Source organism: Alternaria atra (genome assembly GCF_907166805.1).
Source record: "Alternaria atra isolate CS162 genome assembly, contig: 25, whole genome shotgun sequence".
Lineage (NCBI taxonomy): Eukaryota > Fungi > Ascomycota > Dothideomycetes > Pleosporales > Pleosporaceae > Alternaria > Alternaria atra.
The window spans coordinates 1,134,197-1,155,179 of NW_025091323.1; the positions used below are offsets into that span (position 1 = coordinate 1,134,197).

At 51.7% G+C, this 20,983-nt stretch overlaps 10 protein-coding genes across 10 annotated transcripts; 4 read left to right on the top strand and 6 right to left on the bottom strand.

Moving 5' to 3' along the window:
- Positions 1-4: 4 nt before the first annotated feature.
- ALTATR162_LOCUS5370 (uncharacterized protein) lies at positions 5-1,079 on the bottom strand (the record flags this gene model as incomplete). Its single annotated transcript, XM_043312989.1, has 2 exons — positions 5-238; positions 294-1,079. 2 exons carry the CDS (start codon positions 1,077-1,079, stop codon positions 5-7), a joined length of 1,020 nt encoding a protein of 339 aa, XP_043168924.1.
- A 243-nt stretch (positions 1,080-1,322) lies between these two features.
- On the top strand, positions 1,323-3,101 carry ALTATR162_LOCUS5371 (uncharacterized protein; the record flags this gene model as incomplete). Its single annotated transcript, XM_043312990.1, has 5 exons — positions 1,323-1,708; positions 1,765-2,035; positions 2,102-2,176; positions 2,279-2,707; positions 2,766-3,101. The coding sequence occupies 5 exons, from the start codon at positions 1,323-1,325 to the stop codon at positions 3,099-3,101; spliced, it is 1,497 nt and encodes a 498-aa protein (XP_043168925.1).
- A 154-nt stretch (positions 3,102-3,255) lies between these two features.
- ALTATR162_LOCUS5372 (uncharacterized protein) lies at positions 3,256-4,200 on the bottom strand (the record flags this gene model as incomplete). Its single annotated transcript, XM_043312991.1, has 1 exon — positions 3,256-4,200. The coding sequence occupies one exon, from the start codon at positions 4,198-4,200 to the stop codon at positions 3,256-3,258; it is 945 nt and encodes a 314-aa protein (XP_043168926.1).
- A 692-nt stretch (positions 4,201-4,892) lies between these two features.
- ALTATR162_LOCUS5373 (uncharacterized protein) lies at positions 4,893-7,819 on the bottom strand (the record flags this gene model as incomplete). The annotated part of the gene is made up of 3 exons (XM_043312992.1): positions 4,893-4,931; positions 5,000-7,238; positions 7,287-7,819. 3 exons carry the CDS (start codon positions 7,817-7,819, stop codon positions 4,893-4,895), a joined length of 2,811 nt encoding a protein of 936 aa, XP_043168927.1.
- A 970-nt stretch (positions 7,820-8,789) lies between these two features.
- ALTATR162_LOCUS5374 (uncharacterized protein) lies at positions 8,790-9,684 on the top strand (the record flags this gene model as incomplete). Its single annotated transcript, XM_043312993.1, has 6 exons — positions 8,790-8,829; positions 8,888-8,914; positions 8,972-9,051; positions 9,102-9,153; positions 9,208-9,217; positions 9,267-9,684. 6 exons carry the CDS (start codon positions 8,790-8,792, stop codon positions 9,682-9,684), a joined length of 627 nt encoding a protein of 208 aa, XP_043168928.1.
- A 1,103-nt stretch (positions 9,685-10,787) lies between these two features.
- Positions 10,788-11,057, top strand: ALTATR162_LOCUS5375 (uncharacterized protein; the record flags this gene model as incomplete). Its single annotated transcript, XM_043312994.1, has 1 exon — positions 10,788-11,057. The coding sequence occupies one exon, from the start codon at positions 10,788-10,790 to the stop codon at positions 11,055-11,057; it is 270 nt and encodes an 89-aa protein (XP_043168929.1).
- A 1,109-nt stretch (positions 11,058-12,166) lies between these two features.
- On the bottom strand, positions 12,167-12,688 carry ALTATR162_LOCUS5376 (uncharacterized protein; the record flags this gene model as incomplete). The annotated part of the gene is made up of 1 exon (XM_043312995.1): positions 12,167-12,688. One exon carries the CDS (start codon positions 12,686-12,688, stop codon positions 12,167-12,169), a length of 522 nt encoding a protein of 173 aa, XP_043168930.1.
- Positions 12,689-13,890: 1,202 nt separating this feature from the next.
- On the bottom strand, positions 13,891-14,756 carry ALTATR162_LOCUS5377 (uncharacterized protein; the record flags this gene model as incomplete). The annotated part of the gene is made up of 2 exons (XM_043312996.1): positions 13,891-14,485; positions 14,548-14,756. 2 exons carry the CDS (start codon positions 14,754-14,756, stop codon positions 13,891-13,893), a joined length of 804 nt encoding a protein of 267 aa, XP_043168931.1.
- Positions 14,757-15,909: 1,153 nt separating this feature from the next.
- Positions 15,910-18,770, bottom strand: ALTATR162_LOCUS5378 (uncharacterized protein; the record flags this gene model as incomplete). The annotated part of the gene is made up of 4 exons (XM_043312997.1): positions 15,910-16,837; positions 16,888-17,106; positions 17,170-18,423; positions 18,475-18,770. The coding sequence occupies 4 exons, from the start codon at positions 18,768-18,770 to the stop codon at positions 15,910-15,912; spliced, it is 2,697 nt and encodes an 898-aa protein (XP_043168932.1).
- Positions 18,771-19,345: 575 nt separating this feature from the next.
- On the top strand, positions 19,346-20,869 carry ALTATR162_LOCUS5379 (uncharacterized protein; the record flags this gene model as incomplete). The annotated part of the gene is made up of 2 exons (XM_043312998.1): positions 19,346-19,679; positions 19,728-20,869. 2 exons carry the CDS (start codon positions 19,346-19,348, stop codon positions 20,867-20,869), a joined length of 1,476 nt encoding a protein of 491 aa, XP_043168933.1.
- Positions 20,870-20,983: the final 114 nt, after the last annotated feature.

Genomic DNA, 20,983 nt, shown 5'->3' on the forward strand with positions numbered 1-20,983 from the left:
GATTTCACTCTGGCTTTCGTCCGTGTATGAAGTAAAAGGGGATATACATATGCACGTCCCTTCTCCTGATGTCCGCAACGACTTTGGCAATCATGACCCGGCACTCGGATTCGCTCCAGCCCATGACCTTGCCCAGCAGGCCGAGTGTGTAGGGTTCTATGCCCATGGACATGTGTTCGCGTTGGTAGCGGCCGATTTCTTTCATCTTCGCGTCTTTGGGCCAGGGCCCGATGGGTATCTACATACGGTATTAGTATATTGTGCAGGATGATTGAGCTCGAGTGTAGACGTGCCTTGATAAGCTTTTCAGTTACATCGATAAACCCCGCATCCGTCATCTTCTGCTTTAGCGCATTCCCTGCGCGGATGTCCCTCCCCCACGTTTTAGCGGCATCGTGACACAGGTCCTGCCACTTCAGCATGTCAACTGCCAAGTCCATGGTTCCGTCGTCGCACTCACACAGCGCAAGCGGCTCTTGGAACTCCACCCAGCCGCCGGGCTTGGTGTGCGTGTACGTTTGCTGAACCAGCTTGTCCCAGTCGGCAATACTACCAGACATGGTTCGGCAATGGATAAAGTCAAAGGCCTCGTCGGGACTGTAGACCCATTCGGATTCGGCATCGTCAATGTAAAACTTGACGTTGGGCGGTACCCATGTCGGTTGGATGGGACTGAGATCGGTGCCTATAACCTGAGCGCCTGGGTGCTCGTCGGCAAAGTCTATGGCCCAAATGCCAGTGCCGGTACCAATGTCGAGGACACGTTGGGGGGCGGCCGGGATGGGCGCATCGTAGAGTTTGCCGCCTAGGATCAGCAGGAAAATGTGGTGGAGAAGGTCGAGGCGGTCTTGTTCCTGTTCGTCGTTCGGTAGGATGTAAGCACCCGAACGATAACCGTGGTAGCGTCGCCCATTCGAGTATTCGTAATTCAGAATCGTCGATGCGATAGACGTTGATGCCGTCGATTCGCCGCCGAATGCCGAGTCGCTATCACTATTGCTCGCCGTGTCAACATCGAGATGCAGGACGGATTCCAGGTTGCCCTGAGGAGCTGCTTCATTAGGCGGGGCTGCAGACATGCTGTGTTATTTTCCAAGAGCTCTCATGCGCTCGCGGGGTCAGGCCAACCCTTATATCTTCCGCCTCTCTACTTTCGTCGTGGCATGCCGTGAGTCCCAAGATGCCGGGTCATCTCAAGCCCACCCCATGCCATAACCAGTGTGAAAGTGATCACTTGCTTTAGCGACATGTAAGATCTTATTCTGGTCAAAAGAGCACTTTGCCGCCTGATCATTTCTTTTTCGTTCTGACAGCCAGCCATGATGTCTCTACCCGCTCTAGGCGTACTGGCGTACGTTGTGTTTCTCATCGCACGTGTCTTTTACCGCCTATATTTCCACCCACTATCGCGCTTTCCCGGACCTAGAATAGCAGCAGCCACGAGTTGGTACGAGGCCTACTACGAGATTGTCCTCAAAGGGCAGTATTCAAAGCAAATCTCTAAGCTACATGACAAGTATGGCCCTATCGTAAGAGTGACGCCTGATGAGCTACACATACGAGATCCCTATTTTTACGAGCAAGTCTACGCCAAAAATCTCCATCTCGACAAGGAAGGATGGGACAAAAGATTTGGATGTGCGGGCGGCCTGCTTCCGACTGTAAACGCCGAGCAACACAAGCGACGCCGGGCAGCGGTGGCCCCCATGTATGACCTGTGTACTCGAACGTCAAGTACAAAACGCTACTAACGCCTGTCATCAGGTTTTCACGTCGCTCAGTCCTTGACTTCATACATATCATCTACCGCCATGTCGACACCCTTTCCGTGCGCATGCAAGAGTTTGAGGGTTCTGCAGAGCCGCTCAATCTATCCCATGCCTTCCCCGCCCTGACTGGCGACATCATCATGGACTATTTCTTTGGCTTCAACTACAATCAACTCAAAAATCCCGATTTTGACTCCTTCCATGACGCGTTTATCAAGATTGGCGGCGTAGGACACGTCGCTACACAATTTCCCATGATACTTCCGGTAGGATATATTCAGATGAATCGCAATTTAGACGAGTAACATACGAAGCTGACGTAGGTTTTATAGATTATGGACTGTATCCCTGATCGAATCACCAGTTGGCTGCAGCCAGCAGCAAAGTCATTGCTCAAATTCAAGCAGGTACGTGACATGGCAATACCTTGTCTCTTTCTTCCCATCACAAGCTGGGTCACAATCACAGTCGGCATACCGTACTAGCTCAGCCTCTGATACACTCCGTAGGATAACTGGCATCTTATCGCACGCACTCTTCAAGGCGAAGAAATAAAATCCAACGACGCAAAGAAAACCATCTTCCAAGAGATTCTCAGCTCAAAACTCCCAGATTCAGAAAAGACCCACAAACGTCTTGCGGACGAAGCGCAAATCATCATCGGTGGTGGTGTCGAGACAACCGCCTTTTCCCTCTCGACGGCAGCGTTCCACATCATCAACACGCCACGTATCTACGAGCGCTTACACAGGGAGCTTGTAGAAGCTTTCCCGAACCGAGATGTACTGGAGCTGGGTCCGCTAGAAAAGATGCCTTATTTCAAAGCCATCATCATGGAAACAGCGCGTATGTCGTACGGACTGAGTGCAAGGAACCCAAGGACACACAAGACCCCCTTGCAGTATGGGCAGTGGGTCATTCCTGCAAATACTTGCATCGTAAGTCGTTTGCCCCACCCGAAAACCGTCGTATCTGAACTAACTCGCAATCACAAAGTCTATGACTATCCCTGAAGTCTCCCACGATGAATCCATCTTCCCTTCTTCTCGCGAATTCATACCTGAGCGCTGGCTCGATGACCCCAAGACCCCAGATGGCATTCCCTTGGAGCGCTTCATGGTCTCGTTTGGGAGAGGTACACGCTCCTGTTTGGGAATCAATCTAGCTTACATCGAGCTGTATTTAACGCTTGGCATGATGTTCAGGAGGTACAAGTTTGAGCTGCATGATAGCGATGTGGAGGATGTGGAGTTGAGACATGATTTCTTCATCCCTATCACAAAGCTAGATAGCAAAGGGTTGAGGGTTTTGGTCAAGAGGACGACTGATTGAAGCGTTGTTTTGGTACGCTCGAGCTAACCTTTTCGAGACTGTATGACTTGAAGCAGAAATCTGTTTGTACACCTTCAGGATACGTCTCAGCTTCAGTTTTAATTTATAACTTATGAAAAAAAAAACTGTGCTACTTCTGCAGACTTCGTTTTAGCTACATCAACATGCCTCCACCATCTGTCCTAATCATACTCCCATCGATATTGTAATCCCTCAAAAGCCCCAAAAACGTCTCCGCCACATCCTCCGGCCTTCCCACCCTCCCTGTCGTCATCTTACTTGTCATAGCCTGCATAATCGCCTCCTTCTTCTCCTGCCCATGATGATCCCAAAGTTCCGTATCGACTGCTCCAGGACTCACACCATTAACGCGAATGGGTTTCATGTCAAGAGCTAGACCACGTACCATGGAGTGGAGACCTCCTGCATACGAACCAATGACGCTCCAGTTGGGAATCGGCTTCTCGGATACGGCGCCCGTGGTAATGACGTAGGAGGATTTGTAGCTGGGGACCAAGTAGTTGGGAAGGTGTTTTGCGAGGAGAAGGGGGGCGAAGAAACGGAGCTGGCCGGCGGCTAGAATGTTTTGCATTGTCTGGAGAGTGAACAGCGTTAATTCATACCCATCCAAGTTGAGAATTTGGAAGGAAAAGAGACGAAGAGTTGTCCATGCAAAGATCCTGGAAAGAAAAATAAGGACGGCATGATGAAAGAAAATAAAACATACCATATCTGCCAGACCAATTTCCGCCAACTTGTCTCCTGCAGTATAGACAACATGGTCTAATTTGCCCTCCGGCATACTCCCTACTGTCTTTTCCAAAAGTGTCTTCAACTCTTCTTCCAGCGTCTCCTGCTTCCCCAGATCAACAGTAAGACCCCAGACGCGGGGGTTACTAGGGTCGGCGGATGACGGGTATGCATCCTTGAGTTTAGATACAGCGCTATCGACGCGTGATGGGTTTGATGAGCTGATTGTTACCAAAGCTCCATTTTCAAGGCATGCTTCTGCTACGCTGTAGCCGAGGCCTGATGTTCCGCCGATGACTAGGATACGAGACTTTTCTAGTTTGTTGGTGTACCTTTTTTGATCCGTCATGGTTCCGTTTGATGTGTGTAGATGGTTGTGAAATTGACAAATGGTATGTGATTCAGTTTTGTATGCCGAACGTTCGAGTTGCTTTTGTGTCCTGGTTACGTTGGTCGTAGTATGGCCTGATTGAAATGGAGAGTATTGTATTGCACCATTCTCTACGTTAGGAGCATGTAGATATATATGCATACATATATATATATGTGCCGATGTACAAATCTATCCACAACGGCACTTGCATCATTGTACTAAATATTTAGTTGACATTCTTATCTCCGTGATGAACAAATCGTGTCGTTCGCCTCTAACACATAGCGCCGGTTTCTCCGCTCGCTATACCTTAGCCCCGCGTAATTGGAGAAAACGGCTTCTGGTCACAACATTCCCCTGCATGGAGATAAACGGATATATGCTGTTATGGTTGCTCGGGTACAGCCATCATCCATTACATCATCACTAATAGAATAACTAAAGAGCTTGAGCTGACATAACTATGTATTTTTCGACATGCACTTTCTCAGGTACGAGTGGTCTAGACCAGAAGAGCGCACTTGGCCACGCCGATCGCGGCAGCTACCGGGCTAGAGCTGCTCTGCAGCGTGAGTCCCTGGTGTGTGTGCACGTTCACCCAAGCCTTTTGAAGACTTGGATATTTTCAATTCTCAATTCTCTAAAGAGAGCCGTCCCTTGATGGTCGATCATAGTGTCCACATGGTGTTGATCTGCTTTCGCTTAACCTGGGGAGATTGTCAGTACGCTATATAATACACCATTACACCGAGAGGCGGAAAAGGAATGAACTTACCAAAGGCGCGACGAACAAGACTCCAACAAACAGTCCAACAACAGTAAGAAGCATGGAAATCTTGTTAAAGCCCTTACCCAGGATATCGAAGGCAAAACTAGGTGCAACTCTTGTTCCAAAGATATCCAAGCCATAAGCAAAAACCAGACTGGTACTTTCGATTCCGCTCTCGCTTGTGATAATGTTGTTGATACCCAAGACTTCGTACTTGTGGGTAAGGTGCCATTTCGGGTCGAAGTTGATCAGGGGTGTGTACTTGACCAGACCCTCAGACCCTTCTTGCGCAGTAGGATCACGGCCGACTGGTCGGTGGGGATCAATGACCGTTCTTGGAATACCAATTATAGCGTTGATTGCGGGTACAGTGACAAGGAGCTCGCGGCTGGTAATGCCTTGCCTGGTCTGCGTAACACTCATATGCGTAATTTCTGCTGGTACCTGGTAACTTTGCGATATTACATAAGGCTTCACAGCGTCGCCATCCGAGCCAGAGGGTTGCACGGTAGAAGAGTTGGATGTAGCGCCCAATGGTCCCCTGTCGTCAGGGAGCGGGGACTCGTAAAGATCAGAGACGACGAGCTGGTAGCCGCGAGAAGAAGCACCAGAGGTAGAGTCAATGGTCAATGCGTATGCGAACCAGTTCTCTGAGATGGTGGCCGGGATGGGTCGTGTAGTATCAACGTCGTTGTGTGACATGGTGTGTAGTACTTGTCCAGAAGCAGAATCAAGCAGATAGATGGACGCAGATCGCGCGGAGTCAACGACTGCTGTGACTAGGACAAGGTTGGGGTTCAGGTACTTGTAAAGTACCTTCCTATCTCCTAGCACTTTTCCGATAGAGGCAACAGGATCCTTAACCGGTCGGGCAACGTAGCTAGCGATCTTCTCCCCAGCAGGCGGCGTGAAGCTCCATACTGGTTCGGAACTAGGCTTGCTTTCCAAGGAACCTTTCAGGGTACCGTCAACCAATGTAAAGGAAACAAGCTCCTGTCCCTCAGCGATGAGCGGAACCTCAACCTTTATCTTATCGGAAGAGATGAGACCACCGGTTGTCGAATTAATGAACAGTGATCCCTGGAAGCTGGAGTCCCTCACTTCAACGTAGCCACTATGGGCTTTCAAAGTCGGTTGTTGAAATGCTGTATCAGGCGCGAACTGGTTAAGGTCCATGTTCCACATGACTTTGCCTCGCGAACCAACATCGAGGGCAGCGAGACGGCCTGTCTTAGTGGCGACGACAACAAGTTTGTGGAAGCCGAAAGTATCTTGCTGTATGTCGTCAACTGTTGTTTCCCTTGTCTTGCCAACCACACTACCCAGAAGGCGCTGGGGAATGCTCTGCGCCCACGCTGGGAAGTACTTCAAATCTTGAACATGCCTCTGCACGCGGTGGATGTAGGCGGAGACGAGGTTGCGATGGCTTTCGTCAGCAAGTGCTTGTGCTAGGGCCTCCTCTTCAGGCAGGCCGGCCCAGACTGCGGAGATAGTGCCAGACAAGAATTCAGGCCGGGTCCAGGCTACTTCATCGTTTCGCAGGAGTGCCCACTGTCCATTAGAGTACAGAACGGCGGACCGTACAGCGCTCGCGACGCCGGATTTCAGAACGACCTCGGACTGGCCATGCACAGGGAAGGCGCCCGCAAGTGCCGGAGAGCCTCTAAGGGTCCAACGACCCAAGACACCATGTGAAACCGAAGAGAAGACAGTCACTTCGTCTTGGGTAAGCCTATTGAAGTAAACATTGGCGTCGGATGTGCTCGTAGCAAATGTTCCTTTTGTCTTTAGCTCTGGAAGGCTGTAGGCTTTGGAGATGGTTTGCTTGTTGAGGTCGACGTGGTAAACTTCGGCGGAATGACCGACGGCGGTTTGGTACTCGACGAGGAAGTGAGCGAGCGAGTTGATGTGGTTAGGAGCATGCAGGACGATGTTCTCCACAACCTCGTCCCCCGGCGTGTTGAAGGTCGACACAGTCTTGGTTCCGATGATGTTCACTTTCAGCACCTTGTTCGCCTTGTCGGTCCAGGCCAGTAGTGGGGCAGCTGTATTGGCTCCGGCGAAGAGGATACGGTCGCGCGAGGATATCTCAGCGTCTGAGTTTAGGGTGTACTGGTCGAGCTTCTTGCCTGTGATGGGATTGAGTGATGTGACCCGGAGCTTGGAGCCTCCAAGCATGGGCGTGTGGAGGGCGATGTAGTAGATGGTGGTAGGTGAGGTCGAGACCTGGAAGGGTGTGTCTCCGCTATCAAGAGGTCAGTATCGCTACATGTCAATTTGTGGGTGTAGCTACCTGGTATCCTCGAATGTCCACTTGACGCGACCGGTCTTGCCGTCAAGCCTCTTGACACTGTTGCTGCTGTCGGTAACAAGGACAATGGCGTCTTTGGCCGCGCTGATGGTCATGCCATCTTCCTGCTCGAGTATCTCGAGATCCTCGACTGCGGCGCCGTCAACGCTAGTCTCCCATACAAGGCGGCCATCGGAAGCGCTCCATGCCGTTACGCGGTTTCCGACAGCGCTGATAACTGTGTCCTGCTCATTTCCTGAGCGCAGGTGTCCTTTGTGGCCGGGTTGCGAGGCCAGGTGCTGCCGCCATACAAGTGCTCCATCCTTGGGATTGATTGCGCCGATAGTCTGGTTCTGCGAGATGGAGTACAAAAGAGAAGCCTTGGAGCCCGCATAGGGCTTCTGGAAGAAGGTGGCCTCTGGTGCGGGAAGACCTAGTAGCGCATAGTGGAAATCAATGTGATAAGCGTCGTCCTCGAAAATGGCAGCTGCCGGAGCGAGACATGCTGCGAGGGCGATGGCCGCATGGAAACGCATGGTAGGGTGGAATTGCAGCTTGTCGTCGTCGGCGTCGTCGTTCGGCTACTATCTACCATCTGTCGGCTTCACAGCACACCTCTGCAGTGCCCCAACGCACGTGCCAGGCCTGCTCCGGATCACGGGACCCTTATTGGACGCCCTGCTCCCTAACCGCCAGCCCAGCCTCTTCACGACTCAGTTCGAGACGGCGTCGGGGAACCGGGTTGTCTCCATGGGACATTATTACGTCGACAAGATGCTTGCTCGACAGCCTTGCGAACCCTTCTTGTGCACGACTCGATACAAGGACCACGCTATCATAGATTGGAGCTTGTCCCGACGCCCTGGCTTCGTTTCGCGACTGGCCACGACGTCCTCGTCTCCTTCCCTCTCGCAGCATCTCGGCGCTTTGTTTTTTTGGCATAATTACGGGCTGTACGGGCTGCACCCCAGAGCCGAACACCCAGCACGTCTCCTGCTAAGCCCTACCAAGTCTACTGCATGCATGTGCCTTCGCTACCTTCTTCTCGACTGCTCCCTGATTATCGCGACGCCGTTTCCCTCTCCCACCTCGACCTTCACGTGACAGGAAAAATCTGCCCCAGCCCCCCAACCTCGCGCATCAAACAGGTGAGTTACACAAACTTGCCCGCGCATGCATGCAGTCGATTTGCCTCAATGGCTCGTTGATTGATGCATCCACGGCTGCTTTTCTCTGATTGGACGCGGCTTGATTTAGAAATACATGCGCTGACGAGTGTGGTTGGCCCAGAGCGCAGTACCACGCGCACCGCCCGACTCAGCTCGCTGGTACAGACCAACGCAGTGTCCAAGCAGCACGGCGACTGCGACCGCTTAGCCTCTGCTAGACGGCGGTTTTGAGCCGCTCATCCCTCTGTGGCACCCACCGCCACAGGAGGCGACGAGCACCTCTCGTCAATCTCCTCCTGGCCTCGCAGCAAGCTGCTCGCTCACGCAAACCCAAAGCATGTCGCAACGGGAGTACCACATAGTCGTCCTTGGTTCTGGTAAGCTAGTTAGACACCATCAGCAACTAGAAGACAACTGACGACAGTGGCGCCTTAGGTGGAGTCGGAAAGAGCTGCCTAACAGGTAAGGTTACCGCCTCGAGTGCTCGCCATTGTTACAGAAGTGCTGACCCTTTTACAGCGCAATTCGTGCAGAATGTATGGATAGAGAGTTATGATCCTACCATCGAAGACTCGTACCGAAAGGTACTTGATGTTGACGTGCGTCTACTTCAAGTCTATCTCGTTACCTTGTCGCTGATCCACTCCAGGGCCGCCATGTCATCTTGGAGATTTTAGACACTGCAGGCACCGAGCAATTCAGTAAGTGTCTACAGTTGCTGCAAACACACATAAGTCATGACTAACCCCGAGTAGCTGCCATGAGGTAATATACCATCCGAGGCTCATAGCAGCTCCATACTTACAATCCGCAGGGAACTATATATGAAGACCGGTCAAGGGTTCCTTCTCGTCTTCAGCATAACTTCGGCGTCTTCTTTCTGGGAATTGGCAGAGCTTCGGGAGCAGATACGACGAATAAAGGAAGATAGCAACGTTCCCATGGTCCTTATCGGCAACAAGTCAGATCTAGAAGAAGACCGAGCAGTGCCACGCCCACGAGCCTTTGCAATATCCCGTGAGTGGAATATACCGTACTTTGAAACCAGTGCTCGAAGAAGAGCCAACGTGGATGAGGCCTTTGTCGACCTTTGCAGGCAAATCATCCGCAAAGATCAACAGGAACGGTCGCGCATGGCCCCACCGGACTCACCAAGACCTGGTCCAAGGTCGCGGACGCATACTGGAAGACCTAAGCGCAAGGGACACCGACCGCATTGCACCATCCTTTAAGTTACGATACCCTACGACGGACGATTGCACAAATGGCAGCGGGCTTGCTGGTACAGGCGCTGTCATGACTCCATTCGCACCGCCCATTCCAAGTTTCTCGGTTTAGATTTTTAGTACCATAGAGGTATTAGATCATCCGCTCAGTGCGGCAATTAATCCACTTTCACCATGGTTGTTCTGTCACGTCCGTGTGCCCTGTATTCGTCATCGATCCCGTGAATTTGCTGATGGATTGCTCATGTCTCGTTTGTAGATGGAACTTGTGTACATGTAGTCGAGACGGACACGAGAAGTACACCTGTCCTCGCCCCTGGCCCCCACTTGGCGAAGCTGCCAGGTCACTGCGGGTGGGGACATCTCGATCTCGACGAGGTCTACCTATGACGTTCGGCTGTCAGTAAACGGCAATGTATTTGCTTCCAGGCCACGGTATGCTTCACATGCAGCGGAGTAAACTCCTTCGGGAACAAGCACCTTCCGGAACCGACGCCCATAGACCTCAGCTGGCCCTGCATTCCTACGGTAACCGCCTACTCTCGGGCTGGAACAAGAGCGCGTGACATACAAGACTGTCCCTCTTTGCGGCAAGCGTTTGCGTGCTTTGTTGGGCAGCTGTACTTGATACAGACTTGATGCAAGCCGCGGTCCATGGTCTGACGTCATCGGCGGGGCAATAGAGGGGCGTCTTTCAGGCACGCAGCGAATGCCGGATGAGAAACTTAATCGCCCATGACGCGATACGCATGATAATCACGATCGACAGCGGGATTTGCAAAAAGTGCCACTATCTTCCTTGGGTTTGTGCGTTGCATGTGATGGTTCATGGCTGCGGGTACTCACCGCGCTTGCGTGGTCTAGCCCTCTCACACAAAGCCCCTTCCCTGTGACGTCACATATAAAGCACTCCAAGAGTGACGTATGTTTGTTTGTCCTGCGTTGGAGCCTAGCGCCCAGCCCCTCTACTAGCCTCTCCCCTCTACCCCTCTCACTTTACATAAATACCCTCACACCCAGCTCCTCATTGCTTCCTCCATCACACTACAACTCCTCAACTACACAACTTCTTCCTCAAACCAATCCAACCAACCACCCAAACACTCAAAATGTCTGCCCCTAACGCCAACAACCCCAACGAAGGCATCGTCGGCCAGGCCGTCAACTCTGTCAAGAACGCCGCCACCTACGTCTCCGAGACCATCCAGGGACAGTCCGCTGAGGCCTCCAAGGAGGGAAACAAGCAGCAGGCCAAGGGCAACGTCCCCGGCCAGGACTCCCTGACCGACCGTGCCTCCGGTGCTCTCAACGCTGCTGGTGACAAGATCAACCAGGAGAAGCACGAGGGCTCCGCTGAGGCCAACAAGCGCTCCATCTAAGGACTGAGCACCTGAGCGCTGGTTCGACATTTCACTTCGGTATGTTCTTCCACCCACCATCTGGCTTAGGAATTCAGTGCTAACTGAGATCAGATTCAGAACGATACCACTATGGGTTATGAGCGATGAGCACTGCGACTCTCGCCGGGTTCACGATAGTACCATGAATTAATGGATAAGAGATACCAATAAATATCTTCAACAACAACTTGCTTTTTCTTTGCTTTGACCTGTGATTGTATGACCGTGAAACATCGTTACTTTGTCTGTTTGTTTACTGAGCGGGTTAGGGCATGAGGAGAAACGTAGTGGAATAGAATATCGAACAATACGCAAGACGCTTGTCTTGCGGCTCCGCATGTTTCAAGTACACTAGTGAACCATGGTAAGATAATGCATATAGTCGGCTAGTAGTTATAATATTGAGACTTTATGCGGTAAGGACTCTTTCCGAACGCATATAGTGATTGTACTTGCTAATCTAATCCTAACTAAGATGGGAACCTCGACAACAAAGATAAAGGCAGTGCTCAAGACAGCGCTTCGCGGAAAACAAAGGGTATCGAATGATTAGGGAAATGAGAGAGCCATGTTTGGAAAGAGTCTGCGGAGGCCTGGTCCACCCCGTTTGGAATAACTCTTTCCTCGCTTGCTGTAGATGCGACCGTACATGTAGCTGTGGTGGGGTTGGTGTGATATGTAGGTGGGGGTGTGGCTACATTTGGTAATGGCAAAGAAATACAACGCTCGTTTCGAGCAACCGAGAGGTGCTGCTGTGGTCCGCAACAAATAGCACAAGGCGTCGGAGCAAGGAGAAGGAAACTTCGAGAAAAGTCCGCTCTAGGGCGGATTGCCTGCAAGGGCGGCGGAGGACAGTCCTCATCCGAGTCAGTTGAGTGTTGAGTCTCGGTCGCTGGATCCACGCTAGAACAAGCTCTTGATATCGACGACGGTGGCCCCTAAGCAGCCGTCCTAGGCAACGCATTATCCGCATGACCGATATCGACTTCGATACTGATCCGAATCCTCTGCAAATGGTACAAATCCAGTCAGCACATCTCTCTAATTCCCAGTCTCCAAATGTGAAGGACGGGAACAGAGGAAGACTTTTAGACGTGCATGCCAGCACGCCCAGTATGTGTGGTCCTTGCCTTCCTTGTCCTCCAAAACATAAACGCTCCAACCACCGCCGAAATCAACCAAAGCAACATATTAGTCAACAGCACCCAAACCGCATTCTTCATCCTAATAATCCCCTTGTTACCCTCTGGGTCCTCGCCAATAAACATCTTCCCGAAGATGCCAAATGCAACAAGATAACACAGGAAGACGAGCGCGTCGAGGCCGAAGAAGAACCAGGACTTGACCAGTATCAAGACTATGGAGCTGATGGCCCCGAGTGTACCGCATACGACGGCCCACACCCATTTCGAGTCGACGTATTTTCCTTGCTTGCGTGCATTGTCCAGGTCGACGGCGTAGAGACCGATGACGGTGAGGCCCATGACGAACTGGAAGAATCGCAGTACGATACGTGCGATGGTCGTTGGTGTGAGGGAGGCACCGAGAGAGGTTCCTAGGGTGGCCTTTTCGCCCCGCATACTGCTACGTGAGAGGAATTTGAAGCCCATTGCTACTAGGAAACTAAGCATGTGGGTCAGCTAGGCTCGGTGTTTGGAGGTATGTAGCAGAAGACTAATAAGTAAATTCCTACCTTTTGTCGATGCGAAGGTCAGTTTTGTAAGGTCAGTTGATTCGTGTGTTGCGCGCGGACGTGTTTCTCTTATTTCTTTGGTGTTTCGTAAGGGTTCTTGGTCGTATTGGTGGTTGATATGGAAACGATGAGGTCGGTGTGGTGAAGAGCGGGGAAGAAATAGTGCGAGCCGTAGTAATTGACAACTCCTTTTTGGTACTGTGACCAAACTAACGTCGTTGTAGCTTTGCGTCGTGCAAAATAAACTTCGTTGGCGCACAAGGTCCTTGTTTCTTGGGATAGTGACAATATTGCTGTTTCCTTATCTCCTTCCAAGCACGATGACGTCGTATATTGACCCTTGGTGGTGATGGCACGTGGGTGGGATGTGGCTTCCAGGGTTTAATCAAATTTGTGCACGCGGTTATGCTGTTTTGGGTGCAAACTTTGGAAGGATCGGCAGAGGAAGGGGTGTACTGCGCAAGGCTGACTAGAAACACACGACAAAAGGGGTATATGCGCTATCAGGAAGGTGAACGGGTAAGACGCGGTGAAATAAACTCAATAAGGGATTGTCGCTACTGTCAAAGCCAGCGATGATGGAAGACGACACGCGATAGTATAGGTAGAAAGCGTTGTAGATGCGCCGTTGACCTTGCTATCGCATCTCTTTTGAATCTCCTCGCGAGATACATCGTTGCACTAAACACCTTTTACAGCCATGCGTTGGCGCCTGATCGTGCTTTCAGCGCGCGCTGTGAACGTGTGGTTGAAGATCTGGTGACCCTGTTTTGAGGCGCTGACGTCGTTGGCGCCCGAGTAGCGTTGTATCCACGGCAGGGGCATACCACAGCGTGATTGGCTGACAAAACTTCAGCGACTGGTAACATGAAACGCAACCATGAAGTCTGAGATAACTTCGCTGTCGCAGAAGACGGTGCGTCAAGAGTGACATGTGGACTAGAGTGATGTGTTAACAGTTTCGGTGCCTGGTAGCTCGTTGTTTTAAGACCTCTCCGCTATGGCACAAATATGTGTATCAAGAGTAACATTGTCTTATTCTGGAGGGGCATTAATCACCCACGAATCCTATTCAGCTCCCAAACAATCACTCATTGTACCACAAGACATGTCATTGTCTCAAGGGCTGGAGTACTTGTAGCCGTATTGCTCCTTGGCAGCCTTGATCTGCTCCGCAAGCTTGTGCTCCTTCTCCGCAAACTCGGGATCGTCCTTCATCTTCTGTAAATAGGTGTCGTTTCCGAATCCGCTCTTGCTCGGAACCTCCAAGCCACGCTGAACTGCAGGTCGTGCAAGCAAGCGCTCCCACCACTTCTTCAGGTTGGGGAATGAATCCAAGTCTACACCAGACATGCGAAGCCCGTGGACCCAGCCAAAGCTTGCAATGTCCGCAATGCTGAACTTGTTACCTACGAGGTAGTCGGACTTGGCCAGAGCCGCGTCAAGCACGCCGGCAAGACGCTCGGTTTCGCCCGTGTAACGCTGCATGCCGTAGGCGATGCGCTCTTTGGCGAAACGGTTGAAGTGGTTGGCCTGGCCTTGCATCGGGCCCAGTCCGCCGTGTTGCCAAGCCATCCATTGCTCTGCGCGCGATACGTCAAGAGGGTCGGAGAAGCTGAACTTGTGTTCGGGATCGTAGTGGCGCGTCAGGTATGCGAGAATTGCGAGACCCTCTTGGACAGCAAAGCCACCCTGGTCGTGGTCGACGATTACACTAGGTAGGAGTACAACGTCAGTGCAAGTCTCACACGTAGCTCTCAAGGTGAAATTGCTTACGGAATTCGTCCATTGGGGCCAAGCTTGGTGAACCAAGGCTCTTTCTGTGTGTTCTTGCTTATGTTGATGGACTGCCATGTGTAGTCTTTCCCATAGGCATCCTTGAGCTCCTCTAGCAGAATGCTAGCCTTCCATCCATTGGGTGTGCCAAAAGTGAGCAGCTCAATGCCCTTGTCCGCCTTCAATCCGGTAGGTTCTTGGTCGGACATTTCTGGGAGTATGCGCAGCAATAGCTGTGAGGTGTGGAAGTGCGATCGGGGAGGTATGCGCGTTTGGGTGGAGAGGCGTGTGAAGTACCTAAGCTGTGAGGATATAGAGGAGCGTAATAGTGACATGGAGAAGGCTAGCCTGCGCGCAAGGAGGGGTTATATGCACAATGCGCGTAGGCGCATGTGGAGAGCTACATCTTCCCGAGTGGGATTGCTTAGGAATCCATGACGTCGCCGCACCAATCTTCACGGACATTGCATAAGCTCGCGCATCGGTATGATGAGTACGGCGAAGAAGTCTCGTATAGGTGGTAAAGGACCGCAAGTCTGCAAGTTGTGATAGGTGCTGGATCCCGAAAGGTGCTGCATATTGTCAGCATTCTGATTGTTTTCGTGACTAAGCGGCCCCCAAAGCCAGGATACCCAGGCGCCTGTTGTAACTCAAAAGCTACCGTCACATATCGAGGCAACTTGATCAATATAGTTCTATTCCTAGTAATTAACTCGGCACGCTATTATCGTAGAGATTCACTCACGTCAGATGGGTAGGCGGGATGCTCATATAATTTCACGACACATTTGGCAATACGTACGCAAGGCAGTTTATCTGGCTACGCGCAGATCCTACTTTGATCAGCGGCCAGGCGGCTCGACTTGCAGCAATGTCGTTTGGGAAGCCGAATAATCGTATAGCGTACTCTGGGTCGCGAGTAAAGGGCGTGAAACTACCTATGGTAATTGCAGTTAAGAGCAGTAGGGGCGGTAGGTGACGTAGGGTGAAGTGCTCAAACATGTTGGTTCGTATACTGCGATGTTAGTAGGTACCGTGTATACATAAGCAAAATGAGCTCCAAGGGAGCTGCAAGATAATCCTCTAGTTTCGAATATGGGGCGTATGTGCTGTCGGAAGATACTGCTAAGGCGTCCTGTGGTAAGCTTCAGAACGGGTAAGCGTGTTCTTACAGCAGGTATAGTGGTATGGTGGGGCGCCAGTGGCCGATGAACAATTGCAGAACAATTTTAAGATTATGTATGTCTATGTAATGATATACAAGCTCTATCCAAATCTGCTACTATACACCTCCTATCTACCACAGTACAATGTATGCGCGTTAATAACAATTCAACAGCACACGGCCGCACCTCATGAACATCAGTTGATCTTGTACTCACTTCCACCTCCACACCAACACCGCCCCTCGCCCTCTTTCTCCACATGTATTACCACATCCATACCCCGGTCCTTTAGGAATTGATGTGAGCGCTCCCGAACATCTTCTAGATCTGCGGCACGGGAAGCGATGATGTGTATCACGCCGAGAATGCGACGTTGCTTGGGCGCATGATCGTGGTCGTGGTCGTGATGATCATGAGAGTGCGAATGCGAATGTCCGTGGTCGTGAGAGTGGCTATGCGAGTGATTGTGGCCATGGTCGTGGCTGTGGCTGTGATCATGGTCGTGCGAATGTGAGTGATCATGTTCGTGGTGGTCGTGTGGATGGTCGTCATGCTTATGTCCACCTCCACAATCATGGTCCTCTTTCGCGTGTGCTTCCGCGTGCGCAGCACCCTCGTCTTCGAGCCAGAACTTGGGCACCGCGTACCCAATGACCCCTCTCAGTGTACCCAGTTCTCCTAGAGTATTCCTGATGCCGTACTCGACATCGCTTGGCAGACTCAGCATAAGTCGTGCGCCACTCGACTTGACAAGCGGGATAGCCGACAAGAAAATGAGGATTGCAATGATGCAGGACGCGATGGGATCCCACCCGGACCAACCATAATACTTTGTAAGCAAGGTAGAAATGATGACGGCGACTGAGCCGAGTGCGTCGGCGAGGATGTGTAGAAAAATTCCCTGCATGTTCTCGTTGTCGTGAGAGTGTCCATGTCCATGATCGTGTCCTTCATGCCCATGGTCGTGTCCATGGCCGTGATGCGCATGACCGAATGCTACAAGACCTACGATATTAACGATGAAACCGAGGATGCTGACAATCAGAAGCTCATTGAGACGTTGGAGCTCGTGACCTTCCCATAGGCGTTCGAAGCCATCGAAGATGATCTCGACACTCACAAGCCTGGTTCTAGTTAGCATGTATGTCGAGAAGTATATATGATGGTGACTTACAAAAGAAAAACGCCGTTTGCGAAACCAGACAATGTATCTACTTTACCATAGCCGTATGGAAAGCGAGCATTGGGGCGCCACTTGCTCATCACTGCCGCCGCAAGTCCCACAGCGAGACCAGCGCAATCGAAGAGCATGTGGATACTATCCGTGAGCAACCCCAATGACCCGCTAACGAAGCCGTAGAAGAACTGGACCATCATGAAGGAAAGGTTAAGTCTATCGGAATTAGCAAAATCGTCCAAGGCGCGGGATCAAGTGGGGAGAAGAGAGTAGACCTACACGCCAAAGTACGCAATGCGTCGCGAGTCCCGCTCGATCAGCACACTATGTACAATCGAACCCGGAGTCGCGCGCGCGATAAGGAATGCCGAGATTCTAGAGTGGTCACCATGAAGATGATGGTCATGACTATGTCCGTGGTCGTGACCGTGCGAATGCTTGTGGCCCGTATGCCCATGATCGTGCGAATGCGGTACAGGCGAACGGGTGTCAAAGCCGACCGCCCCGATCATCATAGCGCAAACCCAAGGGAACACAATCTTGAAATGGCCAACTGAATTATGTTCCAGGAAACTCAAGGCGAAGATGAAGATGCCACTCAATCTCAATCCCACTTGTTTTTGACTCCGTAATGATGCTGGAAGTGAAAGGAATACAAGCGCTGTCGTAGATGCAACCGATAAAGTTGAGAATCCCAGGGCGTGGGTCGATAAAGAGGGAGTCGCAGACGAAACGAGTGAATACAGAATAGTTGTAACAGTGAGGGCAAGGCCTGACACGATGGTGAGTAGCTGATTCTCGGTGTTGTTCACTAATGGCGAGGAAGGTTTTGGCAGCGATGCGCGAGATGGCTTTTGAGTCATGTATGAGTCCTGGCTCTTTGGTCCCGTCATCAATGACCAGCCTGCTGTGGGTAGAGGCGGAGGGACCAGGAACAGCGATACCAAAAGCGCCAGATAACCGATCAGGCTGCCGGTGACGTTGCCAGATGTTACTATATCAGCGGTCATGCCTACGAAAAGGGCGCCGCAAGTCGCTTTTCTGGTCCTTAATGTCCGCCGGATATCGTCCCAAGGAGTGTGTTTCCCAGGTTTCTGGTCTAGGGCGCCAATTCCCGCAGCCACTGCCACCAATATCACCAATGCTGTCTTCGCTCCTCCTAGGTGTAGGGATGCGTAGAAGGGCAGCAGTACGCTGGTTATGTTGCTTGCCACCCGTTTGGGCGCATTGCTGATGTTGAATGTGCCCTTGTCTTCTTTCCGCCTGTCCAGCGGTTGTAGACTGGAGTTAACTTTGGCAATCACACCGACGAGTAATAGTGTTGCAGAAGAAAGAGCGAGCGCATGTAGTAATGGGAAGCCGCTTGTTCCCGTGACGGATTCGAGTGCGGGTGTACTCTCTACTGCGGCTTCTGATAGAGTCGAGGGCAGCTTGGAGTCTCGTACGACGCCAGTGGGGTATGCTAGCGAGGCAAAAAGATACGGGAGAGGTATGAGGAGCGCGGTAAGGGCTTCGGGAAGTTCTAGCCACGACCTAGACAATACATTAGTTGCGCTCATCTGGATCATGTCAAGAGTGTCTTACGAAGAAACGGGAGGCGGAGGCGCATGTGCTGGAGACTCTTGTATGGGTGATACTGGCGAGAATCCATATCCTCCAGCCGCAGGTGCAATCCTCGCTGGCGAGCGACCCAGATCCGATTCCCCTCTTTGCAGCCCTTTTGGCCTTCCCTTCCAGAAAGGTTTCAGCGTGTGTGTGGAACCGTTGGAGCCAGAGCGTTCATGCCCATGCCCATGCCCATGCTCATGCTCGTGCGCAGGGCTGTTGTACTCGGCCAAAGGCGAGCGCACAGCGCCATGCAATTGTCCGTTGGCGTTCATGTCGGACCGGGTGTGTCGATGGCCGTGGTCTTTCGCCGGTGATGCACCATTCATCGAGTTATTTGTATATGTAGAGGACTCGGGCGTGTATTGTGAGGATGATCGGCCATGGCTATGTGTGTGCGAGGTGGGCGCGATAGGCAGCGCATACGTCGACGCCATCTGCCAACGTCGCGTTCGTTCGTCCGCTGTGAGATGGTCTTGACTCGGTGAAGGTTATCGGCGAAGTGGGGCCCTCTAATTCGCAATGGAACGGTGCTCAATTGCACTAAAGTGGCGGCGTTGGGGGAGAAAGCAACGTGGAATAGCAACTCTCAAGTGTGGATGTGCTGCAATGAGGCTACGCAGCGCTTTGGCGTCTTGGTGTTTCGGTAGCGGCGCGCGTTGCTGCACTATCAATAAGTTTCAGGGGTCTTACAGATTGACATGACTGTCATTGAGCGCCTTCCCCTTTCGGTCCTACCCCGGTTCCGATCTCCGCATTTCGTGCCCTAACCCTTGGCGTTGACGCACGCGGCGGCGGCCACGGTTATCGGAGGAGCCTCGCAATTGGACGGCACTAACACAACACCAAAATGTTCGACCACCACACTTCTCCCGACAAAGATGGCAACCTTTTTTCCGTCATACTGGGTGTAGTTGTCACGTTGTCGACACTTTTCACAGCCCTGCTGTTGACGCTGCCCAGTCAGTATGATCCGTACAAGGATAAGCCGCTTAGGTTCGTGGGTGAGGATGGAAAGGAGATCAAAATGAAGACAAGAGATGGGAAAGACCCAGTGAAATGGAAGCAGGGCCGTTCTGTGCAGGTGGTGGTCTTGGGAGACATTGGAAGATCGCCGCGCATGCAATATCACGCTCTCAGCATCGCCAAGCACGGTGCAAAGGTGTTTCTCATCGGCTATCAAGGTTGGTAAAGTCTATCTGGGCTTGTTGCAGGTGGCTAACACCGTCAAGAGTCGGACATCCTTCCAGACATCGTCTCAAATCCGTTGATTGAGATCATTCCACTCTCACCAGCACCAAGCTTCCTACGTTCGAGCAGCAAGCTTTTGTTTCCTGTCCTGGCACCTCTGAAGGTCCTCTGGCAAATATGGTCGTTATACCGCGCGTTGGGTTACCGCTCTGAGCCCGCAAGATGGGCGCTTGTGCAAAATCCACCTTCGATACCAACGCTCGCCATAGCAAGCCTGGTATGCTTCTTGCGACGTACTGACCTAGTCATCGACTGGCACAACTTCGGGTACAGCATTCTGGCTATGAAACTTGGCGACAACCACCCCCTCGTGAAAGTTTCCGAGAAGTACGAGAAGATATTCGCCAAGGCTGCGTCTCATCATATCACGGTGACCAATGCGATGGCCCGCGTACTCAAAGCCGACTATGGCGTCACAGCAGAAGCACTCCACGATCGTCCAGCCTCGATATTCCAACCGATTGAACTCCTAGAGCGTGAGAAGTTCCTCGCAAGACTGCCAGAAACTGCAGAGTACGCCTCAGATCTTTCTCCAACCTCGAAGACACCCTGGAAGCTCATTGTGAGCGCCACGTCCTGGACCGCCGACGAGGACTTTTCGCTTCTTCTTTCCGCCCTGGTTGCTTATTCTGCTGAATGTACATCCAAGTCCTATCTTCCGAAGATCATTGCCATCATCACTGGAAAAGGGCCACAGAAAGAGTATTACCTTTCCAAGATCAGGGAACTCAACCAGGAGAAGAAGTTATTGAATGTCGTTGTCAAAACAGCATGGCTCACACACTCTGAATATGCTCTCCTCCTTGCATCCGCTGACCTTGGAGTCTCTCTGCATACATCCTCCTCCGGCGTTGACCTGCCCATGAAGGTAGTCGATATGTTTGGCGCAGGCTTACCCGTTGTGGGCTGGGGAAAGTTCGAGGCCTGGCCTGAGCTTGTCAAACAAGGCGTCAACGGACTAGGCTTCCAGAGCTCTGAAGAGCTCGCTTTGCATCTGGCTACGTTCTTCGGTAGTGATACAATATTAAGAGAGACTCTGAAAGAGGGTGCACTCAAGGAGAGCGAACATCGGTGGGATGAAGAGTGGGATAGTGTTGGTGGGAAGCTGTTCAAGCTCACATAGTGGATGTATGGTTAAGCGTATGTAAAGAAGATAGAGTATGCTAGAAATGAATTGCACTGAATGCTGACAGATGAACAAATTCCTAATGAATAGGCTCCAGTATTCCGTACTTAC